Below are 26,379 nucleotides of genomic sequence, written 5' to 3'. Positions count from 1 at the left end.
AGGAAATGTAACGTTTTAGAGACAGAGAGAAAATTAAACATCGCAATGGTAGTAACGACAATTTTGCTAAGAGGACGATACGATTATCGCGGACATCGTACGATATTGTATACAGAACGATATATCGTGTATATATCGCGATATATCGTACGGAGCGATATATCGTACGGTGCAATATATCGTACTGTATAGCAACATGATGATGACGCGAACTGCGGCTCTTCTGCGATTGGTCGGAGCGCCGCGTGACGTCGACGGATTTTGGCGCGAGAAGCCGTCAGCAGCCGGTGGAGCGCTGTGGCCACAGCTGATCGCAGCGCCGCACGTGGCGAGCGGCAACGGCAGTGGCAGCAGTCAGTGGCAGCAGTCAGTGGCAGGCAACAGCAACAGCAGGTAGCGGCAGTAGCAGGCAACGACAGGCAACGACAACAAGCAAACATCCTCTGCGAGTCCAAACAGGCGGCAGCAACAGCAGCAGTCGCCCTGCAGGAATAATCTCTCCGTGCTGCCGGCAACACAAGCGAGCGTGTGCTGGGCTCAAGGGCAAAGCTGCTCACCCACCCTGCGGATACGGACACCGCATCGCCCGCCCCCCCCCCAGCCCCGCGTCCGTCCTTGTTGACGACACCGCCGCTTGGGCCACGCACACGCGGGCCCAGCCATGGACCCCGACCGCAAGCGCGCACGCTTCGTGGACGGAGACGTCGACGGGTACGGAGACGACGATGAGAGGCCTCCCTCCGAGGCCACGGCGCTCGAGCGGGAACTCTCCGACGAGGGGAGCCGGGCGTCCGGCGCGGAGTCGTGGCGACGTTGGGACGCGGAGACGGTGGCCAAGTGGCTGGGGAAGATGGATGTGCCGGACGAGGTCTGCATCGCCTTCAGAAGTGCGTAACGCTCACACACACGCCGTGGGGAAGCTGTGTTTGTATTCCCCCCCCTCCCTGGTGTTGGTGTTAAGAGGGTACGCAATCAATGCTGAGGCCACCCAGAGGAGGTCCGGTACGGGTTCAGGTATTTATCACTGATTTGGCCCTTCGTTGGACTCGATTCAGCTCGCATGGATCGTAGCGCAGTGCGCTTATCACTGCGCCATTGCGTGTTCGTGTGTATTTTGAACTTTCGCACCACCACGCGTTAGCCAAGCGTGCTAATCGGAGTTGCCTGGGAGCGAAGGACAACGAATGACCTGGCGTGAGGTGAGGTAAGGCAGGCTGGGAACTTTGATCAGATGTTGGGTAACTCGAGCACGACCTTGATTAGATCTTGGCATATAAAACCCCCGGGGTGGGGGGGGGGGTCCATTTATAGATCAACGCCAGCCAAGATCATCTACTTAGAGATGAACGATGCCTCTATCTTCCCCTCCTCCTTACAGACCCATCTGTTCGTACTCGCCTACCCCATCCTCGTCTCGTTGATCTACGTCAACTTCACTTCCCCTCTCACGCATCATCGTCGTGGTCGTCGTCCTCATATTTACAACGTTCACCGCCCCATCTCATTCCATGCCACGCTTGTGTTTTTGCACCATCGTTAATTCACTGTACAGCGCTTTGGTTAAAGCTTTATAAATGTGATTAAGATTGCATACATGTCAACCCCTTATCAGTGGTCCTACCTTTCGATTTAAAGCTTTCGTGACTGCAGGGATTCATCTTCTTGGTTCTTTCGGTAAAGTCACGCAGAAGGGAAATAATAAAATAATAAAAATAAAACATAATAAAATACAATTCTCACGACGTTTCGGCCACAACGCAAGACAGCGTCTTTCCGACAGACCTGTTCTTCACCTGAGGACGGCTGCTTGTGTTGTGGCCGAAACGTCGTGAGAATTGTATTTTATTATGTTTTATTTTTATTATTTCCCTTCTACGTGACTTTACCGAAAGAACCAAGAAGATGGCCCTACCTTGTTACAGACCAATTCAGACCTCATTGGTCACCCCGTGCTCCTTATAAATCTCAACGTTCATCCTACAAAGTACCACATCACTAGGGAGAAACACAAACAAATAGAGAAACACATTTTTTTGCGCGTATTGAAACGGCTGTACGTCGTTTGGACCTGAAAACTCAATTTCTCCCGTACAATAATACGGGTAAACCGTATGGGTTGACAGCTATGAGTTTATGATGATTGAGTTTCAATCGCTCCATCTCATCGCTGAACATACTTGTGGCCGCGTCCCATTACTTTCCCGTCATTCCGTCATTATTTGCTGACCTTCGGCCATGTCCCTTCTAGCCACATCTCGACAGTTTTGACGTCTTTAACCTTTTATGTAGTTGTATTGTATTGGTCGAAAAAGCTAAAAATAACAACGGGCCAACCCTAATGGCATTTGAATTTGGTGCAGTATCGATAACAAATGCAGTAAAGCAGTTGTTGGCTTTTAAAGTGAGGGCTTGGAAAACCAAACACGGCAGGTGCCTAGCTTGTTCAATCTTGTTCACCATTGAATAGAATACAATGCAATGGGCTGGATCACTTGCAAACACTGTCAAGCCGGGCTTAAGCCAGTAGCCAACAACACACCTCCGCAACATACAATAGGGCCACCATGTGAAGGAAGTGAATCGCGTGACCTCATGCCATATATGCAACTGGCTGTAAAGATCTTCTTGGTTCTTTCGGTAAAGTCACGTAGAAGGGAAGTAATAAAATAATAAAAATAAAACATAATAAAATAATTCTCACGACGTTTCGGCCACAACACAAGCAGCCTTCCTCAGGTGAAGACCAGGTCTGTCAGACGCTGTCTCCCCGACAGACCTGAGGACGGCTGCTTGCGTTGTGGCCGAAACGTCGTGAGAATTATTTTATTATGTTTCATTTTTATAATTTTATTACTTTCCTTCTACGTGACTTTACCGAAAGAACCAAGAAGATGAATCCCTGCAGTCACGAAAGCTTTAAATCGAAATTTAGCTGTAAAGAATATACACAAATATAGTTTAACACCTAGGCTTTCGTGACCAATATAATCTGTAATAGAGTTTTTTTGGGGTTATATCGTGTAAATATATAAATGTGTCGTTAAAACCCGCCACCACCCGACACAGCCAACTAGTAAGGGGTTGGCACGTAACATTTGCAATTTAATTCTAAATGTTATGGCTTGGCTCTCCAACACACCGGTGTGCTGTACTAGTGACGAATTTGCACGTTCTGTTTACGTGACAACCCTTACTAGTTGGCTGTGTCGGGTGGTGGCGGGGTTTAACGACACATTTATATATTTACACGATCTAACCCAAATAAAGCTCTATTAAACACAAATATAGTTTAGACGGTGATATGCTGTTGCTTGATTCATCCCCGTGCTTATGAGACTGAAATAATGTCACACGTTTTCTTCATATGCTGCACTTTTAGATCTAAATGGAAAACTAATTTCTTTAGAACTGCTTTTTGTGTTTAGTTGTCTTTACCCTGCACCTCCGATTAGCACGGTTGGCTACCTACGGTTCAAAATAAGTTAAACGTACATACAAACACTTGACAATCTGATGGCTTTTTATTATTCCACGCTTTTAATTAACTCACTAAGTCTGTTGTCGTATCCTCAAAAAATCTTGTAACTCAATTTTTACCCACTTCTCAATGTGCTATCGACTGCAAACTTGATATACTTATGTCATACTGATGACAAGACTATATTATATCATGAAAAAATCCAAAACATATTTTTTAAAAACATTTTACACATTTTTATTTAACTCACTGTCTGTTGTCGTATCCTCAAATCTTGTAACTCAATTTCAACCGTCTTCCCAATGACGTATCGACTGCAAACTTGGTATAGGTATGTCATACTGATGACAATACTATATTCTATCATTAAAAAAATATATATTTAAAAACAATAATTTTTACGGGTCTAATTGTCCACGCTCAACTCACGTTGGCTGTAAATCACCACGGTCCCTTACGTTATGGCAAGCCCCGGGGCCACTTCCTGGAGTCGTGGAGTTCTGCCATTACTAGTACGGTACATTTCATTAAAGCTCCATGTGATGAGGGCTTCTTCAGGATCATAAGGAGCTGAACATGCCTGGTCCAGCTCAAACACCCACTGGAGAGCAATAAAGCACAACCGGAAAATGGGCAAACTTACGCACTAGGCCGTATCTTTTAAGCACAGCCAGTCTCTTTAAGATTATTTGTTATAATCAGGCAAAAGGTCATTTTCGCAATAAAATGTTGACGGAGGGCATTTAAAACCTGGTGGAGAAAACAGAAGGAAAACATATCACTGACGTGTGTAGCCAAGGTTGGTCTATTTTTGCAAGGGAGGTCATGAGAAAAAAACATCTGCTGGGTGTCCGGTTATGAATAGATTTTACTTTTGTTTTTCACAGAGCACAACATCACGGGCACAGTGCTACCGGACATTACAGAAGACCACCTGAAAACAATTGGTGTTAAGTAAGTACAGCACGGTAACATTTGAACAACTTCCTCAGCCTCCAAACTTTCCACAGGTCACACTTCACTCTCACGCAGATCCATGCGTATTTGAATTTGTATTTGAAGCTTCTATTCTTTTGTGATTGATACTTGTAGACCCAATGTTAGTGATTCATTGGTGAGTGAAATTCAGTATTGTAATATCCCGTCATAATTCAGTAACGATATATATGGAGAAGGGATGGCCTGATCACACAACAACAACTGCCATTCGCCACGAAGGGGCGGTGACGTCACTATGTCGCTTGTGCCAGGCTATGTGCACTTTAAGGCCATGTGAAGTGTTGAACGCCCACTGCCTGGAGGTCAAGGGACAGCCCCGGGTGCCGTGGGTTGACTGAGATGACAGATGACTGAGATGACTGAGATGAGTGGCCGATGCACCACCTGTGCCCCCTACTCTGCCAAATTGCTGCGTTTTAGCCGCCTGGCGCTCCGCTCATTGTTGTGAGCATTGCCTCCCATGTGCGACAAGTTCCCTGTCGCGCATGAGAGGCGCGGTTTATATTTTAAGTAATGGTGGGGGATGCGGTTGTGCATTTTGGCATCAGCAACAGCTGACAAAGGGGAAGTGGCTTTTTTTGCTGGCGACTGCTGATTGCTTCTCATTCGCGGTTCAAAGCAGAGATGACCGATTCATCACAAATCATCATCGCTCGTCATCAAGTATTATTTTTGACCGTGCTTGCCATCACGCCTGGCTCCGACTCCTATCTGATCAGGGTAGTGGGAGGAGGATGGTGGCAGAACAGCTGTTGAGTGGGGGGCCATCGTGACAGGAGAGTGAACTTGAGTGGACGGCTGTGCAGGGCTCTCCATAGCACCACCCCCGCCCGCCCGCCCACCCTGCCGCCAAGCGCTGGCGCTGTCTCCCATGCGGTGCCTCTCAAGGTGCCGGAGTCAAAAGCTGTTTGAGATCATCTTTCACCAAAGTCTCACGGAGTCTCAAGAACTTTTTTCAGACGGGTCCTGCAAAGTTTATTTTTCACAATATGGGGCGTTGTCGCTTGCGTGTAATCCCTAGAGGTAATGCTGGGACGTTAGGAATGAACGCACCAGTTGGCAATGCACTTTTAAATCTAAATTGAAAACGAATTTATTTAGAGCTGCTTTTTGAGTTTAGTTTGTGGTCCTACCCCCGCACCACCGATTAACACGGTTGGCTACATACGGCGCGAAAGAAGTTGAAGATGCATACAGTGCATACAACATAGACTACAAATTAGGAGTTGAAGGGTCCGTTATTTTCAAGCTGATTACACACCACTCGGTAAACGTCGAACAGTTGTATTCTAACCAAGTATTCGTTCAGCAGTATGTAGTTGGCTAGTATACATACTGCACAGGTACTGTATTGTGCTTTGCATATGTGCAGTAAAAATACGTTTGTACACGTCGTTGCTATAAAATGCATTTCATATATTCGAGGCCCCAAACAACCATTGACAGTGATATTTGTTCTTAGGAATCAGTTTCAATATCAACATTTGCTAGGCGACAGTCGGTTCACCGTGTGGAACTCGGTGAAGAAAAATGTGCAGGCGGTTTTGTGCAGGTGTTTCGACTTGCAGCACACGCATGTAAACGACGGCCAATGGCAAAAGCCCTTGTAATCGTCCACAATCTGCTTGAATAAAGACTTTCCTGTTGTTGCCACCCCATGGTCTCGGGAGATAGTCATCCATCTGGCTTCTGCACACGAGCTGATTACATCGCTGTGTCCCCACTGTGAACGGACTCTTAGGCATGGACCTTATTTTGTATAGATGTTACGTTCGTATGTATGTTGAACTTCTTTCACACCGTACGTAGCCAACCTTGCTCATCGGAAACCACATTGGTTCCAAATGGCAGCATTCGCTTCCGTTGGTCATGGCAATACTACGATATAATATCCAAGATTATCAGGCAGTCTCGTTTTGAAATATGTTGTCATATTGTGATTGTCGTTACTCATTTAAGTTTAAGAAATTGTATTTTCTAATTCGAATATTTATGAAATAAGTTATGCGATACTCATATCGCGATAATAGACATATTGTGAAGTTGGTCTTGTATCATGTAAAATGTATGTCGCAGCAAGCCGAATTGGGTGTTGGAAGTTCTGCAGGATTAGGGTCATCATCCCGACCGTAATAAAAAAAAATTTGAAATTGCAATCCTCCTTATTTCCACTGGCAGGAAACTGGGAAATCAGCTGAAAGTTCTTCAAGTTTTGAAGATCATGTGCCAGGATTCCAAGCAGAACATGAAGGCAAGTACAACCATTTTTTTTCATGCATCGTCATCATCGTTGTCGTCTTCTCACCAATTTCCATTCTTACTCCAAACTCTGTAACGCAAGCATTTGTACTCGCGTCATTAACGCGGGGGACGCCTGTGTGCACATTCACCTTCGACAGGTGTTCAATGACCCCATCCACGGGCACATTGTACTGCACCCCTTGCTCGTGAGAATCATCGACACCCCGCAGTTCCAGCGCCTCCGCAACATCAAGCAGCTGGGAGGCACCTACTGGGTGTTCCCCGGAGCCTCGCACAACCGCTTCGAGCACTCCATGGGGTGGGTTGTCCCTCTACGGGTCGTTCCGCCACACCTCCGGTTAGCACGGTTGACTACGTATGGTGCGAAAGAAGTTCAACATACGTACATATAATTCTAGATTTGAAGCTTTCGTGACTGCAAGGATTCATACTCTTAGTTCTTTCGGTAAAGTCACGTAGGTATACCATCACCACATCATCATCATCATTACCATATCATCATCATCATATCATCATCATTACCATCATCACCATATTATCAAGCCACTGGAGCTATGCACTTTTAAATCTAGATTTAAAACTTATTTATTTTAGAACTGCTTTTCGTGTTTAATTTGTTGTCCTTCCCCCACACCTCTGATTAGCACGGTTGGTAATGTACGGTGCGAAAGAAGTTCAACATACATATATACCATCACCACCTCATCATCAACATCACCACCACGACCATCTCATGGTCGTAGCATGGTTGGCTACGTAGGGTGGAAAAGAAGTTCAACATACATACAGCAGGGCTGGATGCTCATCGAACATTTTCCACTGGCACATCTGAGCCGAGCCAATGGAGGGCCCTCATGGTACGATGGTATTCCACTTGTTTACAAGCCATACCGAGTCGAAACAAGCTAGGAAGCTTCATGAGACTTTGAAAATTGAAATGTACTTATTTAACCAGGAAAACCACACCGAGGTAGAGGGAAATGTATGTGTGTATACATGTGGGGGATAACTGGAAAACCTTGAGAAAATGCACACGCGCACGAGGGGGCAACACTCTATCCCCGTTCAGATGGAAAGGGAGTTTAATGACTTTCGTGTGATCCATCGGCGTGCACAGCCACCACTGCCCGGCGTATGAAACTGGTTCTGGTGCAAAGCAGGGCCCAGGAGTGAGGCTACAGTAACACTTTAGTTGTACTTGACATTGGACAGGTGTGCTTTGAGGACACCGTGTGTCACCGTGTCATCTTCGCGTGTCCCGACTCGTCCATTGCGTGTCACGTCCGGGGTACAGCTCAAACGACCTGGCACCTCTGCCGGGCTGGCTCGGCACAGCCCCCGGCGTGAATCTGTCCAATTTACGTCCCGCGCCCGAAACGCTGAGTCGCTCTTTCTCCAGCGGTAACTCGGGGGGGGGGGGGGGTTACTGTGCAGTCGCTTCGGGGCTATCGGTCGTGGTGTCACCGAGAGCTCTGACCCCGCGCGCACGCGAACGTTTAACCCCCTGCAAAACACCGCTGGGTCCGTGGTGCATTGTGTTGCCCCCCGCCTGTGTTGTGCGCCCGCAGGGTGGGTTACCTGGCCGGGCAGCTCGCCACGGCCATCCAGAGCAGGCAGCCCGAGCTGGGCATCAACGAGAGGGACGTGCTGTGCGTGCAGATTGCGGGACTCTGCCACGACCTGGGTGAGTTCAGGTTCAAGTTCATTTCAAGTTAATTTATTAGGTATAGCCCTGTGAGCCATTCGGCTCTTGAATCGGGTGCAACCGCAACAAACAAAACAAAAACATGAACAAGAAAACATCTTAAAGTGACTGTGACTATGTGCAAATTGAATATCCAGGAAAAAATAACAGCAAAAATTCCAGAAAAAAAGCACCGTACACCAACGCTGTGTGCAAAAATCCCAGTGGGATGCAAGTCTGTTTGAGTTTTCGCCAGCCCACGTCGTTTGCTGTCGTCAACGATGATGACTGGCGGGTGGATGGAAATCGTGAAGCGTGTCGATTACCAAGGATAGTAATTCGCTTCATTTGGGTGTGCAACATTTTCTCACCAAAATTTAATTTATAGTGACAAAATGTTTTCATGCTTTAGACCAAGAGAATGACTACATTATAGGCACAGGCTAAGAGTTGGCTAACATTCCACAGGTTGTCATTGAGTAGATCAGGGTTCGGCAAGCAAAATAAAAAGAGGAGTCTTCTTGTTCGGTAAAAAAAAATCTACATTTCAAAAGCTGCGATACACGCGAATATGAAACGTCACAAAAGTGGCTCCTTAAAGGGATGCACTCAGAAGAGCGGTTGATGTTTCAGTGGTTGTTCTACCCCACGTGGTCGCGTGGATTTTTTTTTTCTCCGGGTCCTCCGGTTTTTCCCTCCACATTTTGAAACATGCATTGAGATTATTTCGATTATTTTGACTGCTATAAATGTCCAAGTGTTGTATGTGTCGGGTTATGAAATTTTGATGAAAATAATAAAAATTAATAATTTTCCGAAAAATGCGCAAATCGCATTAATTATGTTAATGTGTGTATTAATATGCATAAATTATGATGATGCGTGTAATTATATGCATAAATTATGATAATGCGTGTAATTATATGCATAAATTATGATAATCGCTGAGATAATCGTAGTAATTTATGCGGATGCTTGCGATGATGTTAATGTGTGCAGTTGTGATAATTAGGCTCAGCTTCGTTTATCCAGAGTTGTCAATCAGGATAACACGATTATCATCGATTAAACGTTTACCGATTATCCTAGTGTGTGTTATGATATTTAAGGTCACCAGTTCAGATCTCATCACAGGATACAGCTTTTATGAATAAGACAGTTTTGCATGGACTTGGAAAGAAGCACTCGAACAGTTGGTGTTAAGCAATTTTATTCTAGGAGGGGTGTGGAATATTATTTGCTTGCGTGTGCAAATCTTGCTGTTTGTGCTCAAAACGTGATCACCCTCTTCTCTCATTTGCGCGAGAAAACAAACTAAAACAGAGCGAGAATAAGCAGACACCCTCGCAATCACTCCTCGCGACCTTCCTAACCCTCCAAGCATTCATGGGCCATCTGTTTGTGCTGCGGGGAGACAAAGGCGGCCGTGCTTAACTCAAACACGCGAGCACCCTCGCTCTCTCCGCATCTCTTGCGAGAGAAAACAAACCATGTCAGCACAAACCCCCCCCCGCCCCTTTGCGACCTCCCTGCTCCCTTCTTGCCCGCCCCGCGCGGGTCATTCCGAGGCCAGACCCCGCTGGGAGACAAGGGTGGCTGAGGAGATGCCTGCAATACACCCATGTGGTCCTGTGTATTACATTTATTCTTGAACTATATTTTATGAGTTTCTTTGGTCTTGGTATCGGGGTTATCATTCGTCTATGTTTAATGAATATTCGTCATGATCCTCGTCACATTATTATTTTGGGTTTTGCCAAGCCTAGTTCTCCAGAGATTGGTGTTTATTCTGAGTTAACTCTTTTTATGTCCGGAGGTTACGTGTACTATGCACTTAAGCTTTCTGGAATTCGTACTTTTTAGTCCTTCGGAAGGTCGTGTAGATAGGAAACATACACTTCTAAATAATATGTATGCGGTGAATATAAGGGAATTACTAATAATAAAAAGTATTGTTTGTTGGTTAATTATCTATGTTAAGTCTCTACTTCTCGGCAAGGAAAACGTTAAGAAAACGCGAGTTTCAACCGTTGTTTGCTCTGCCCTTATCTGGACATCTCCAGATGTCTTTGGGAGGCTAGTCCATACATCTTTTGTCCATCTGGATGTCCATGACCTCTTTGTGACCGAACTCTCAACATTTTAACCGTCCTCCATGTTTCATGGATTCCTGGTGTTCTTGTGAGGAGAAGTGAGTTGTTTTCATTAATTAATTAAAAAAAGGTATATATATATAGATTAAAAAAAAATTATTATATTTATTTTGAATTGTTCTTAATTAAAAAAAAAAGGCATAGACACAACACAAGTGATGAGCCACTTTGTTGAGCTATTATTTGTGGCCAGGTCGCTTCTGAAACATAAGTTAATACCTCGGTGAGCTTTGCCTGGTAGGATGGGGATGGTTTCGTTTTATTTGTATGTGTTTGGGCGATTTATTTACCTATATTGTACTTTGCAATACTCTTATGTTTTTGTACTGTTTGTTGTTGTAACGTTCTTACACGCCCCAACTGGACATCTTTGAAAAAAAGCTTCATAGCTCATCGGATTCCTCCAGTATAAATAAATATTCTGATTCTGTTCACTGCACTGTAAACCCAACGACCCAAGTTTCAATTCCTGCCCACAGCCGAGGGCAATGGCGAGTGACATTGAACCCATCCTGGCCTCTCCTCCCCCACCCTCGCAAACCCACACTGACCAGTTTGGTGGGAACGGTCACAGGTACCCCATGATCGCCAGGGAACAAATCCTTCCAGCAGTGAAATGACTCTCGTTGTGGATAAACAAAATATATATTTGCCAAAGTGACACCTTTGTTCGGCTTTAGGTTATTGTCATAATTATTATGTCCGCTGCTTGTGTTACAAAGACTCACGGTTCGTATCCAGCAGCCGCCCTGGTTAATAGTGCGTGTGAATTAATGTTCAACATACGAGGCGTCTGCATCACATGGGATGCTAATGATTATTTTAAATTGTCCGCAGACTGTAGGCCATTGTGTGCCAGCGCCATGATTCAAATTTGAAAACTGTATCTGTAAATTACTCGTTAAAAATCGAGATAACAATCATCACCCCTTCCAGCGACAACTTGGTGAAACCTGCTGAAAAATATTCATGAGACTCGGAAATAGTCTGTTGCAATGCCCTCGCAGCTGCCGCAGAATCTGATCTAATGTTTGATGTGCTGTTGTGTGTTGAGGATAGTGAGGAGTGGTCGTGTAGTGGTTAGCACGCTATGAACCTGGCAAACCGAGTTCAATATCTCACTCACGATTAACTAACAGATATTTGAACCGATCCTAGGCCTCCTCTAGGTTAAGCAGCCTTAAATGAGTACCTGGTGCAGTGTGTACACATCACCAATTGGAGGTCGGGCACGGTGCTGGCCACCCACCCCATCGTGTGCCATGCCGGCCTTCATAACAGCACTTACCCCAAGAGTCTGACAGGGGCTTACGGGGTTTCTTTACCTTTGTCTTCATTTAGGACACGGCCCATTTTCCCACATGTTTGACAACAGCTTCATCCCGGCTGCTCGCCCTGGATGCAAATGGAAGGTGATACCTTTGACAAGTTTTCTATATTTTTTTGTCAGTGACACCTCACGTGCAGTATTTTGTTATAATATTTAGATGCTTTATTGTAGCATAACTCATGCAAATGGGGTCTCTCAATGTGCTAGAATTTGTAATACCCTTCATAATTAACGTTTTTGTGTTAGATCGCGTTATTTATAAATGTGTCGTAACCCTCCACCACCCGACACGGCCAATCAGCAAAAAAAGTGTCACGTTGACAAAAGACAAATAGTTCACTGCTTTAGCCCACCGGTGTGTTGAAGCGTGAAACCACAACATTTACAATTTGTTTTTGCTGATTGGCCGTGTCGGGTGGTGGAGGGTTACGACACATTTATAAATAACGCGATCTAACCCAAAATCGTTAATTATGAATAATATTGGTCGCGAAAGCGTGATACGTGTTAATTTGTAATACCATCAGATTATTTTCTGTGGCAAGAAAACTGTCACTTAGAACCCCATCAGCACTCATAATGAGTTTGTGGTCGTTCGTTTAATTGCACTCATCGTAATTCTGTAACTCATTATAAGTAGTATCGATCCATATTATTGCTGGTGATGAGAAAGTGTGCTGTTCATAAGTCTGTACTTGTTTCGTTTGTGAACTCATCTGTCAAATAACAGATCAAATTGTATTTTTACTGTCAACAAAAGCAAAAAAGGAATATCGTCACATTTCAGCTGACTGGCCTTTAGGAAATGTCTTAGTTATACTGATAATTAATCAGTTTTACTGATAATCCATTTTATTGTACTGATTGTAAGCCTAATGGTTATAGGCATCCATCTAATCATACTGACGTGAAGCCTAAACATGTTAATCACACACATCTGTACCGATTGTTAATCATCGCCTGGTTTACCACGGCCGCCCACGACTCATTGCGTGTCCGTGTCTCCTTCAGCACGAGGTGGCTTCCGTGCAGATGTTTGACCACCTAATCCAGGCCAATGGCCTGGAGGAGGTTCTGAGCAAGGAGTATGGCCTTAAGTTGCCGGAAGACCTGGACTTCATCAAAGAGCAGATCGCTGGGCCCCCGGCTGACATCGCCAATAGCTCGGGTCCTGGTAGTGGCGTCAATAACTGCTTTGCCAAATCGCCGCACGTAGACCGGGAGGAGGGTGGCCAGCAGGTGCAGGCAAAAGAAGTGAGTTGATATTGAAGGGTTTGCGTAGTGGCGCTTTGGTTAAAGTGCTCAGCCCGTAAGCGGAGGGTTGCGATTTAAAATTCTTGTCGATGGGGTGACTCATCCTATCCATGCTTCCTCTGTCACTGTCCTGCTACTCATTCTAGATTTGAAGCTTTCGTGACTGCAAGGATTCATACTCTTCGGTTATTTCGGTAAAGTCACGTAGGTAAAAAAAAGTATATAATAATAATTTAATTAAATATTAAAGAATAAAAAATAACTCGATTAAATCACGACGTTTTGGAGGCAACACAAGTCTCCGTCTTAAGGTGGGACCGTCACAGCTAAATTTACTGTATCAAGTGAAGAGAAATCCAAGAGACAAGATTTTAAATACTGGTTAAGGGGAGGGGGGATGTGCTTATCTAAATGTGGCAGTCAGGGACTGGGAGGGTGGGGAGGGGCTACTCATTGTGGCGTATTTGTAACCTCGATGAGGAAACTGCTTTGCCGTGATTTCATCTTTGCTATAACATTTGTTATTGTCCTCCCTGTTCCTCTTGCACATGTGGCTTTGCGCACAAAGTAGCAACTCGTGAGTCTTATGTCCTGTTCTGATGGTGAACATGTATAGCCCTGGGGGGAAGCTGAATGATGTCTTCACTGGCCTCCGCTAAAATTCCACACTCGCATGAAGGGCTTCCTCTTATTGTGTCAAAGACTACCTGTCAATCTTAGTCTTTGTCAACCTTTTCTTCCTCTTTGCCAAACGGCAGTTCCTCCCAAGTGTTATCCATCACGCCTGTAGCTAGGCATCCAAAACACTTTCGTCTCCTTCATTTTATTCCGGTGTACGGTTCAGCTCTTTCAACAGCCGCCTGTCGTAGTTCACTTTCATCGGTGCTTCTTGCCGCCCACGGGGTGTGCAATAGTCTTCTTCAGCATCAGAGTTCACAAGCTCCTGCTTCCTTGAGTAGCTTAAGATTAGTGCTATTTGCTTTGGAAGTCAACATTGATTGGTTATGTTGGGAGACTGGTGCAGACCATGGAATGTGGCATTTCTACCATTGGCTCAGAACCACCAATAGAGATGAATACCTAATTGATTGTCTGAGCAGGGAGAAACTTCTTACGTTGGTTAATGAAAGTATTACATTTTGTAAGATGTATTTTTCAGTTTTTTTTGTTGTTGCACAATTTACTCCCAATTTGTGCCATCGGCATTGAGCCATTGAACAGATAATCCATTGGGAAATATTTCAGAGCAGTGTGGCCCTTAAATCAAAGAGTGGCTGTGGATAAGATGTGTACAGGTATTCTCCACAACAACCTTCAAGTGACCCTAATTACCCCGTCGAGTTGCTGCTGAGCCACATTCTACCCACCCCGCGGCCCCACGCCCACCACACCCGTTGGGCACTGATGGTCTCCCACCCAAAGGCTAACCCGGCTCTCCCGACTTAGCTTCTGAAAATCCTACAAGGTCAGATCCATTTGGGGTGATTTTCTCATAGGCATTTTGTGGGATAACGTAGCCTCGAGCTGTATTCTTCAAACGATGCAAAATCTCCGTGCACCTGCCCCCTCCCCATGTTGAATGGTTTACAAATCCTGTTTTTTGTTTTTCCAAAAGTGGCCGTACAAAGGCAGGACCAAGGACAAGGGGTTCCTGTACGAGATTGTCGCGAACAAGAGCAATGGCATAGATGTGGACAAGTGGGACTACTTTGCCAGGTGCCCATGTCACATCCTCACCTTCCGTTGCGCGGCGAGGCTATTTGAGATTTTTTAACATGTAATTTAGCGACTGCTTATGTTGCATTACGTTATTTTGTGGGTAATTGGTGGGCAGCGAATCCACAAAGTCTCTGTTATTACGCTTGCTACCTTAAACAAGTAGAGGAAAAATCATGAATGCGCACGAATTGCGTAACGCTTTTCGACTCGGGTTTAATTCGCCGCCGCATCCTCGTTGTCTTCACCGGCACGAAGCCACCTCGAGACACTTTCAACTTGAGTCTGAAAACTTGGCAAGACGCCCCTCGACACTAGTCACGAGGCTCGGTGAGGCTTTCCTGGGTAAGAAAGTGTAATGATCACAATCACAATATCTGTTGGAAAGCATCAAAAAACGTGGATTCATGTACGTTTCTTCAACTCTGCCTCGCTGGCCTCTCACTGTGCTGTGAAGAAGGGCTATTGCCCTAAACGTCGCCTATGATGTAGTCGTTCTTAAGGCCACACAGTGTTCATGACGAATGTGTTGATTTGTGCTTAGTGGGCCACTGCCAAAGCAGCAGCAGCAACAGTGGCAGCAACGCCAAATAATTCACTTACGTTTCTGCTGCGTGTTGCTAGGGGTGTGAGAATGCATCGATTCAACAATAACGATTCCTAAGTTAAGGATACATGCATCTAATCACTCGTCTGAGAATTGACGCTTTTAAATTCACGTACATTGTATGAAATGCATTCACGTGACCCCTCCAACCACAAGAGGCTGCTACGAATTGTATTTTAAACCTCAATTGGTACGTTATTTTAGCATCTTTAGGAGAGAAAATTGTTCGAGGCTTATATTTTAGTAACATTCTTTCCCTGACGCTATTCGACAACTCTCGTTCTTGGGAACTTAACTCAGCCGTGAATGCAATTACGACGATAATTTACAATCCTCTCTCAATCCACTGCTGGATGACGTCTTCCCCGTGCCCCTTATCACTCATCGGGGTTGTTTGGCTATACTTCACCACCATGGTCACTGCAGATTTGTGAAGGGTAGTGCTCTTCAGAACCAGTTTGGATATCACCCATCACTGATGGTTAGCAGTGGCCAAAAATCATAGATGTTACAGTGCATTTGATAACCACTGCGCCACCACTCCACCCCACTTAGTCCTTTCGCTTTTCTTTATAACTGATATATGACAAGGCCATGCCTGGGGTGGCAATTTACATTCATTTGCCAATTGTGTAACCCAGGAACGTTGATTTCCCTCCACAGGGACTGCCACCATCTCGGAATTCAGAACAACTTCGACCACAGGCGCTTCATCGAGTTTGTGCGCGTCTGTGAGGTCGAAAACGAAAGGACGAAAAAAGTGATTTGCTTCCGAAACAAGGTGAGATGCCCGATGTCAAAGCCTACGTGTAATATGACTTGCTCATCACTGCTGCTAGCTGACGGGCCTCCGCTACAGGACTCTCTAGAGCATGGGGGGGGGGGGGGTCAGCAACCAAAATAACAAGAAGAGACATTTTTTTTCGAATTTGGAAAAAATTAAAAATAAAAATTTCAAGAGCCGCAATGCACGTGAATACGAGACGGTGGGTCCTTCATAAATAACGTCACGAAGCAAGTCCCTAAAGAGCCCGCCGCATGCAGGTCCGAAGCCACAGGTTGCCGACGCCTGCTTCATAGTGTAAAAAAACCGAATAACGTAAATTCAGAAAAAAAAACAGCTGCCCCGTCACGGGGGAGCCAAAGAACTGCATGTGGCTCTGGAGCTGGCGGTTTGTCGACCCGTGCTCTTGAGGGCAGTGTGTCTACTCTTCCACGCTGCCCATACGTCTCGGACAAGGTGGGAGTTTTTCTGCCGGAACTGTGCTCTTTAGCTGTGATATAAAAACAATTATACGGTGGGAGGGAGGACGGCGCGTCACAAACACGGCACTGTTGTATATGTTGGTTATCAAAACTTGTTATGTTGTATGCGTGCGTGGGTGAAATTATTATGTTGTATATGTGGGTTATGAATATTCAGTGAAAATAATAATAATCAAATGAAATTTGGCCAAATGTGTAATTATCCGGAAATATGTTAATTTATGTAATTATGCACATTTAATTATGCCAATTCGAGAGGTAATCGTAGTAATTATGCGAGTGGGTGTAATTATGATAATGCAAGTCGTTATGATAACCAGACCCCGCCTCGGTGACGAGGGTGGGTTATCGATCGGAATAAGGCAATTAATCGTATGCAGTTATGCAGGTGTGGTGTAAGTATGCAAGATTAACTTAGATTAACTCGGCATCATTGTCTAGGTTCGTCTCATTCTCGCTTTAACATTCCCAGAGTGGGTATTCGTGGTTATATTTTAGGTCCCCGGTTCACCCCGTTATCGCTTTAACATTTACTGAGTATGTATTAGTGTGTTTATTAAGGTCACCAAGTTCAGATCTCAACGCAGAAGCAGATCTTATGCATAGATTTCAGGAAAGAATCACACAACCACTTCTGTATTAATCAATTTATTACTAATTCAACCTCAACTATGATATAGTATGCGAACTCTCAATCCCGGAACGTCAACACGGCATCAATACAGTATCATCAACGATTGTCTGATTTCACTTTGACAACGGCACATGGATCCCGCATAACGCGATGGTTGTTAGTGAGAGAGAGAGTCGTTAAAATATGCAAATACTATGCTAAGAAAAACCTTAACGTTAATGAATGATTATACTCAATATTGTTCACGCAGTACCGCACTCCTTATTGATCATACGCAACCCTTATCACGTTGTTAGCACCTTGGGTCACGGGACAGTTGAATATTCTGTAGAGGATGCGAGTACGTGCGGCGATTATGACTGAAAGATACTTGAAAGATTATACGGCGATAAAAAAAACACAATCAAAAACAGTTATTATTCTTAAAGGCACCAATCTCAACAGATACATCGGCAGGTTATCTGACAACAGAATGGCTCGGAGTAAGGGCCTGCGACGGTGCTCCTTTTCCGAAGATCGTTATCTTATACCCAGTTTACTAATTGGGGACCAGATCACCTGATAAGGATCTGGTGGGCCACCACTCCCCACGTGAGGCGGTGCGCGTCATACGTATCAGTCGCTCCCCTGTCACCGTGGTGAACTGGTTCGGATGCCCGTTGATACGCTGTCGCAGTTCGGAACCCGGTCGGTAGGTGGCGCCCACAGCTCGCTCGCAGCGTGCAGTGTTGGGTCGTCGACCAGGGTGAGCACGGAGCCTCGTCGCCAAACCGCGACCCTCACCACTCCGGTGGCAGCAGAGACCTCCGACTCGGCAGAGGTTGACCCACGCAGGCCGAGTTGAGCTGTCAAGCGGGTCTTGCCCGCCTGCAGAGGAGATGGGGAGCCGCTTGAGTCGAGCCCCGAGAGCCGGCTCCGGTGAGCCGATCGAACTCGGCTGAGTCCCAGACGAGCTGAAGATGAGTCGAGCCGACCCGCTGGTCGCAGCTCGCTCCTGAGTCGACCCTCCCGGTCGAGCTGGTTTCCAATGCTCAGGGTCCTCTCTTTTATGCCGAAAAATCCCTTTGGATCCTGCCCACAAGGCGGGGTTTCTTTCGATTTTTGCTGTGTCAGGATCTGTCCGTAGGTAGGTGTGTCCATGTGTGTGTCCGTACGTCCGTATGTCCTTGTGTGCATCACCCACGGTATATTCCGTTGTCATACTCCCTCCATAAAATCCACGAGCAAACAATCAGATGTTACAAATTGCCTCGAAGTCGTCTCTCTGTCTGGGTGCGATATTATCTCTTGTCTGGCCTTCTTCATGAACCAAAACACAGACGTTACAAATCGTCTCATAGGCGTCTTTGTCCGTGTTGCACGACCTGGAGGGAGGGGCAACACTCCCTCCGACCCTCACCGACGCACAAAGAAATGGTTAAAAAGTTTTAACATTTGTCCCTTACCATTTCACAGTTATGATTCTGTATGTAACCTAAGGTCTGTCGTTTCCCATCGTGGTGCTTGACTCAAGTGGAGGTGTTTCCCCGAGCGTATACACACTCCTATCCCGCGCTGCGGGGATACAAAGACGGCCGGGATCTCCCTTTCTCTCCGACCCTGGGTTTAACATCGCTCTTTTATTATGTATTTTATATTCGACCTGGTGGTGATTCATCCCTCTTGTTAAATTCCGACTTTAACGTTACTTTAATAGCAATACAGAATAATTGAGCTTTTTGTCTTAACTAGGCGAACGCGAACTTCTGGTGACCCCCGCAGCCTTGTTGTTCAGCTGAGTCTGCATCCTTGAGAGATACACAACACTCTTATTCTCGTCTCACTGTGGCCATCCAACCTTCTGCTCTGGGAGTGTTATTCTTAATCAGCTCCCTCCCCTGTGCACACAGCCTTGAGCTGACCCACTTCCTTGGCCTTTTTGGGTTTATCTTTGCTCCCTCAGCTGCAGGAGGACAAGGCGTATTTCTACCTCCTCCCTGTGTGCACGTGTTCCAACTAGCTCGGAATCCCTAAACACACAATCAGTGATGATTCCTGGCTTTCTGTGGTTGTGATTTAGACAAAGGCGCCTCTGCTTCCTTCCATTGCCTTTGAGTTGACACTGCCCTATTATTCGCCCATGTGCTGAGGTCATAGAATTTGTTTTGACTTCAGTAATATTAACATTCAGTATTGGATTAGCAAATGGGCAATGGTTCATTGATGTAGCTCGCAGCCTGGTCTCCAATTTGAGCGAGCGCGAGGATCGATAATTTAGCCTACTCTGTTGTTGAATTTCGAATTTTGACGTTACTTTAAAACCATGCAGGATGGTTGGGCTTTTTGCCTTAACTATGTCTGGCTGACTCTCCCACTGTCTCTGCCGCCTGCACGGGTGACATGTGCCCGTTCATCAGGCCTTATCTTTCCTTGAAGCAAGGTTGCAAATTCTGCCATCCTAGCCCTCCTCCAGTTCATTACTTAACAACACCTGGTGTTTTGCAGTTTGCTGCGCTTTGGTGTGTTTTCATTCATTATATATCAATTTTGGAAGAAGGGTTAGTATACAACAGCACCCTTTACATCCACGAACGACTTCTCTGCCACACAATACTCTGAGCGGCGATAGCTTAGCAAGCGTTTTCTAGCCACGTGCAGAGATGCAGGGATGTGCGTTGTGGACGTGGGGGGGGAGGGGGGTGCGGTGAGAGGGTTTGGGCTCCGCGTGACTTACCCACGCCGACGTTGTTGTGCCCGTCACCGCAGGAGGTGGGAAACCTCTACGACATGTTCCACACGCGCAACTGCCTGCACCGCCGCGCGTACCAACATCGAGTGGGCAACATCATCGAACTCATGTACGCAGCGCCCCCTGCAGCTCACTCGTGCACACACACACACACACTAGTACTTGTGCACACACATGCACGAGTACTTAATCACACGCATGCGCATACTCGCGCGTCACCGACTCGCACACACACGTGTACTTGCGTGTCTCCAACTCGTACCTGACACATCAGCGGAAACTCGCTGCACAGCACTTGGGTCGTATCAAAGTGTTAAACTTCGTGGGGCAGAAGGGGGGCGGGGGGGGGGTCAAATATTCTAGGGTCAATAAAATTCGTAGCACTTCTTGGAAAGGTCCATAGTGTTCCTACCTATGCAGCAACCTGTATCCACCACAGGAATACGAATTTTCCCCCCATTGGCTCAAAATTGACAACACAGATAATTCTTAACACCTGTTTTATAGCCAGAAAGGGGAAACCCTATTATCATAATTTAATACTGGCAAAGGAGGTTTCGTGATACAGATAATTCCCATGACTCTATTGCTTGTTTGAGGACGGGGACACCAGAAAATTATTGAAAGACTAACTTTACTCTTTCCAAATGAAATGGCTAAACCAGTAATATATTGTCGAGTAAAATCAAATATTCAACCCTTTGCCCAGTTCACTGCTTCATGAAGGTTTGCCCACGCAATATTGATCACGGATGTTATTTGACCAGACTTCACCACGCTGATCAATGCTGGTTGGTGAAGTGGGTGGGTCAGGGACCCGTTTAGATATCACTCGCCAATGATATTGGCCATGTCTAACAGGAGTCGCTTCTGCCGTGCCATCTCTTTCGCTTGGAACCTGTTGGTCCAATCACGAGCACTCGCAATCCGGACTAAAGATAAAGTGCCGGGCATTCGGCGCGAGTGAAAGACGACAGGACAAACGCGACTCACCGCATGATTTATATATATATATTTTACTGCCGTTAATTGCGTGCTCTTTCGTCGGTATGCTTCCTCCAAGGATCAAGGAGGCTTTCCTCAAGGCAGATAAGCACATCAAGATCGAGGGATCTGGCGGCAAGATGTTCTCCATTTCCGGGGCGATTGACGACATGGTGGCCTACACAAAGCTCACAGGTTGGGGCTGCACACAGCGGCGGATGCTGGCGATCGATTGTCAGTTGTTAGTTGTGAAATGTTCCTTAGGGCACCCTGTGCGTGTTCTGTGCAATATTGATGTGCTTGTCTTTGTTTTTATTATTATACACTTTTATTTTAAGTTTATATGGTTTCAAATCTTGGACACTTAACACATTCCTGCGGAGGGAGCTGGTAGGAACGTTGGGTTGCTCGGTCAATGGCCAGGGTCAACGGCGGCGTGGTGTATTCCGCAAATATGCCCGACTGTGAGGGCGGGCACAAGCCAGCGTGAGTAGGTTAAACGTTAAGTTTTATAAGGGCACCACGGGGTGATCAGCCCCTCCCCACCCCCCACCCAGCCCCACCCGCCCCACCCAGCTCCTCCCCACCCTCCCCACCCAGCCCCTCCCCACCCTCCCCTCTCCACCCAGCCCCACCCCTCCCATTTTTGGATGTACGACGGACGGACGGGTGGTTCCTACCAGTATAAACTTCACTTGCATTGCTGAACAAACATATCTCTCCCTGTTGTGATTTTCTCTGCGTTAATCACTTGGGCTGATTTAAAAAGGGCGATTTCTTTTTTGGTGTCTGTGCGTTTCAGACCTGATTTTTTACGAGATCCTGCATTCGCGCGACCCCAATTTGAAGGAGGCCAGGGTCATCCTGGAGAACGTGGTTTGCCGGCGCCTCTACAAGTTTGTGAATCACACGCAGCCCGGGGAAGGGAAGAACCCTCTTGTAAGTGCGCAAGAAAGGAGCCCACTGCGGACCCATGTGATGAAATGCGCTTGTGATTTGACGTAAAGATTAACAGGACATTTTAAAATATACGGTTGATCATCGATAATCCGGCTCGCGATTGTCCGGCTGCTTCCAACATTATCCGGCAGTTTCAGGCCGATCTGGCGAAACCGGCGAAACCGCTCCAGGCCGACGATTGGAACCATGTCCGTGACAATAAAAGTAGCTAATTCTTGAATTCAGTGTAAAATATTATATACAGTACATTATACACTACGTACAACTTAAACAATGAAAATACTGCACTACATGCATCACCCCATGCCGAGTCTTCGAGATTGGAGTAGCAAGTATGGTACAGTAAATCAGTAACTTTTTACAGGATATTCATTTTTGTACGTTTGTATATTTGTCCGTGCCAATTTCATCGAGTAAACAAATATAAAACACAATTTTTTTTACCGACTTTACCGAAAGGACCAGAGAGTATACTAAAATATTTATAACAACACCCAAAAAGCACAATGCAATAATGTGCAAAAATAACCAATTTTAAATAATGATGTCGTGAATTATTCAGCTTTTTTGAAAATCCGGCGCCCCCTTTCTGAAGCAGCCAGACTGTAGATCAGGTATATTGGTTACTTGGCAGAGATGTCATGAGTTTTGTGATTTGTTTTTTTTGAGTGATCTGAATTGTGCGTAACATAAAAGTGGATAGACTGTGGACTGTAAAGGAGGTTGACTCAAAGAATCAACAAGGAATTAGTCTTGATTTGAAGCTTTCGTGACTGCAGAGTCTGAATGACACGTCCTAGGCTTGGAGCGTCTATTTAAGCTTATTATGTTTAATGTTTATTATTTTATTATTTCCCTTCTACGTGACTTTACCGAAAGAACCAAGAATAAGGAATTAGTCCTTTAAATACCAGGGGGAAACCAGCCGGAGGATGAGAGGGAAGGGGGTACATTTTCAATATACGAACTCAACACATTTGTCAATAACACTGCCTTGAAAGGAGGGGAAAAAAATATATAGGTGATGTTTCATGCAGTGCCCCTTTTTTATATCACACAAAGGCAAGAGCGACAGACTACGAGTTGTAAAACACACTCTACCCCAATGGGGCTCCGAGGAGAATTTAATTATTAAAACAATATCCAGATGAGCAGTTAAATTGGTTCACAAATTAGTTACTTCTGAGTAGATAATGAGTAACAGACAAACCTTTAAAAAAAAGACAAAATGAATGTATTCCTGCACAAACTCATCTGTGTTAAAAGTTAAATAAATAAATAATTCTGCCACATTGCATCCTGGGTAACCATGTTACAGTGTGGTGGTATCTTATTAAAAAGAGTGACCCATTGTCTGCGTAGAGACTAGGGTCAATAAAATTCGTACCATGAAGAAATGTTTTCCTGGTTAAACAATATTAAATGTGTTAATAATGGTATACGCTTCGATATATTCTGTGATTCTATGATGTTCCACGTTAATTGTATCTCTTGGATTTCTGAATATCGTCGAATTGTGGGTATTGTCGCGACGTGTGGATTTGAATTGTGCAGCGTTTGTGTACATGTGGGTTTCATTGTCTGGTCTGACGCGCCCGTGTTGGTGACCTTGTCCTTGCAGGATGAGGTCAAACTGGCGAAGGAGATCGCTAACTCGGAACCGGAGACGCCATTCAACGTCAAGTTATACCCAGAGGACTTTGTGGTGCACGTAAGTGGCTTTCTTTGATGATGGTTATTCCAGTAATGATGATGATAATGATTACTCTCTTGGTTATGATGGTAGTCTAGTAATGATGATGAAAATGTGAGTGGGTTGATACTTTGTTGTATTGCCATTGTACTGAGACCACCGTTGTTAAACATTACACATGTCCATTGCAGGTGGCTAGGAGTTGGCAGTACGGCAATGGATTGATCTGTTTGTTTGGAGATTTGAGTGTCATCTATCATGTGTGTCGGTTATCTTTGGTTACTGAAATTTCGTCCCACACCAAACATTCAGTAATGGTATTGGATAACATCCTGATCCAGGACTCTGTTAAAATATAAATGTGAATCGCAGTGAGGCTTATGTGAGTTTTAACACGTCGGCTTTCGCAGCCAATATTATCCATAATAGAGGTTTTTGGGTTATATTGCGTAAATATAAATGTGCCGTTAAACCCGCCACCACCCGACACAGCCAATTAGTAGGGTTTGTCACGTAAATAAAACATGCTAATTCTTAACTAGTTCAGCACACCGGTGTGTTGGAGAGTAAACACACAACATTTACAAATCGAGTACCATGACGTTTCGCCCGTAATTACAACCGGCCTCATCAGGCGAAAGCCAGAGTTGTGGAGAAATCCTCTTGTTTCGGTCCATATAATTTAATTATATTATGTATTGGGGTGGAGTGGCGATGCAGTGGTTAGCACACTATGCTACAAACCTGACGAATTGAGTTAAATTCCTGGCCACGTCTTACATCATTGCTGAGCGATATCGGAACCAGTCCTCCCCCCCCGGCCGACTTGCATGCACCAGCAAGGTGAAGTTTGATAACCCCCCCCCCCACAAACAAATTAAACCCATGATTGAGATATCCTGGGGGATGCCTTCATCCAGCAGTGGATTAGCTGGGCGGTGATGCCGCACGCCTCTAATCAGGCGCTGTGGGTGGGTCAGGGTTGGTGGATTGAACAAGTTTTCTCAAACGCCCTTGCCGTGGTGTATTGAGGTGCCATACCCTGGCTCGCCAGGAGAAGGCAGTACAGCAGAAATGTGTACTCCACCCGTATCGTCCTGTATGAGATCGTTTCCCCAGAGCATCACGTGCGTTTTCTCCGGCTGCTGTGGTTTTCAACAACTACCGCCATTCGCCACTAAGTGGCGGTGACGTCACCACGACGCTTGTGCCAGGCCATGTGCACCTTGAGGCCACGTGAAGTGTCGAACGCCCGCTGGCAGAAGGTCATGGGACAGCCCCGGGTGCCGTGGGTTGACTGAGATGACTGGCTGATGCACCACCTGTAACCCCTGGCGCTCCGCTCGTTGTTGTGAGCGTTGCTCCTCTGCTGTGGTTTTCTCCCACGTGTAAACACTCATCAATTGGCCGATAACACCTTAATATATAGAGGGACTGCTGCAGAGCTTGGGGTAATGGTTTGGTGCCAGCTCATTGTGTGGTTGCCGTCCTGCTTGTCTGTGGCTCCTCCTCCTCGCGCCGCTCGAGTTGTTCTCTCTCTACGAAAATGAGCGAATAGCCGCGTGGCGCGTTACAAGTTGTGAATTTATTAAATCGCTGCGATAAATTGTTTTTTGCTTTTTTTATTCACCAGGTGTTGCGTTGAGTGTTTCATTTTTGTGCTGCGTCGTCGTATTTAAATCTCGGCTGAAGCGAGAGCCAGCGTTATGACTTTGTGCCCTTGCAGGTAATTAACTTGGACTACGGAATGAAGGAGAAGAACCCCATCAACAATGTGTGGTTCTACTGCAAGGAGGATCCCGACAAGCCGTTCAGAATCTGCAAGACACAGGCGAGTGTGAGCATTAGAACAGTGACGGCCAGGTGTTGGGCACCATGGTGGTGAGATGTTATCTCCCTCGCCTGGTATGCAGGAGGTCGTGGGTTCGATCGCGACCCTGACGATCCCTGCGGTATATTTGGAGTTTGTATGTTCTCCCAGAGCTTTGCAAATACCCATGTCATTCTGATAAGCGAGACTGATCCTGGTCTCTTGAGTTATCCACCTGGTTAGATAGAATATCCTTAAATCGTGAACCGTTCGCCAACCCGCACCGATGCGCATGGTGAAGTACGAGCGAATGAATGCCCATGGGCGGCACCGCATGGGGCAGAGGACTTTATTCCAGCAGTGGATTGACAAAGGGGCAGAACGTTATGTCATTATAACACTGTGGTCAACTGCATTGGCTTTCTCAAGCTCCACTCTGACTTAAAACACATTCCTGCGGAGGGAGCTGGTAGGAACGTTGGGTTGCTCGGTCAATGGCCAGGGTCAACGGCGGCGTGGTGTATTCCGCAAATATGCCCGACTGTGAGGGCGGGCACAAGCCGGCGTGAGTAGGTTAAACGTTGAGTTTTATAAGGGCACCACGGGGTGACCAGCCCCTCCCCACCCAGCCCCACCCCTCCCACCCCCCACCCAGCCCCACCCTCCCCACCCAGCCCCTCCCCACCCTCCCCTCTCCTCCCCACCCAGCCCCTCCCTGCACGACGGACGGACGGACACAATAATCCCCTGTGGGCTGGTGTAACCAGGAGGTTCCTACCAGTATAAGTAACTCTTTGTGCCTTGCTATTAATATCGATTGA

At 45.9% G+C, this 26,379-nt stretch overlaps 1 protein-coding gene across 1 annotated transcript in view; it reads left to right on the top strand.

The window, feature by feature from the left end:
• The first annotated feature begins 268 nt into the window (after window positions 1-268).
• Window positions 269-26,379, top strand: part of SAMHD1 (SAM and HD domain containing deoxynucleoside triphosphate triphosphohydrolase 1) — a 28,354-nt gene continuing 2,243 nt past the window's right edge. Inside the window, exons 1-14 of the mRNA XM_078875680.1 lie at window positions 269-887; window positions 4,366-4,432; window positions 6,656-6,728; window positions 6,877-7,037; window positions 8,308-8,423; window positions 11,918-11,988; window positions 12,918-13,160; window positions 14,776-14,876; window positions 16,147-16,264; window positions 20,129-20,220; window positions 21,175-21,290; window positions 21,898-22,034; window positions 23,677-23,766; window positions 25,475-25,579. Coding sequence (XP_078731806.1) covers window positions 662-887; window positions 4,366-4,432; window positions 6,656-6,728; window positions 6,877-7,037; window positions 8,308-8,423; window positions 11,918-11,988; window positions 12,918-13,160; window positions 14,776-14,876; window positions 16,147-16,264; window positions 20,129-20,220; window positions 21,175-21,290; window positions 21,898-22,034; window positions 23,677-23,766; window positions 25,475-25,579 — 1,716 coding nt within the window. The 5' untranslated portion in view covers window positions 269-661. The remainder of the gene's footprint in view (window positions 888-4,365; window positions 4,433-6,655; window positions 6,729-6,876; window positions 7,038-8,307; window positions 8,424-11,917; window positions 11,989-12,917; window positions 13,161-14,775; window positions 14,877-16,146; window positions 16,265-20,128; window positions 20,221-21,174; window positions 21,291-21,897; window positions 22,035-23,676; window positions 23,767-25,474; window positions 25,580-26,379) is intronic.

This window comes from Lampetra fluviatilis, chromosome 42, assembly GCF_964198595.1.
Source record: "Lampetra fluviatilis chromosome 42, kcLamFluv1.1, whole genome shotgun sequence".
NCBI lineage: Eukaryota > Metazoa > Chordata > Hyperoartia > Petromyzontiformes > Petromyzontidae > Lampetra > Lampetra fluviatilis.
This window is presented reverse-complemented; position numbering and strand designations above follow the sequence as displayed.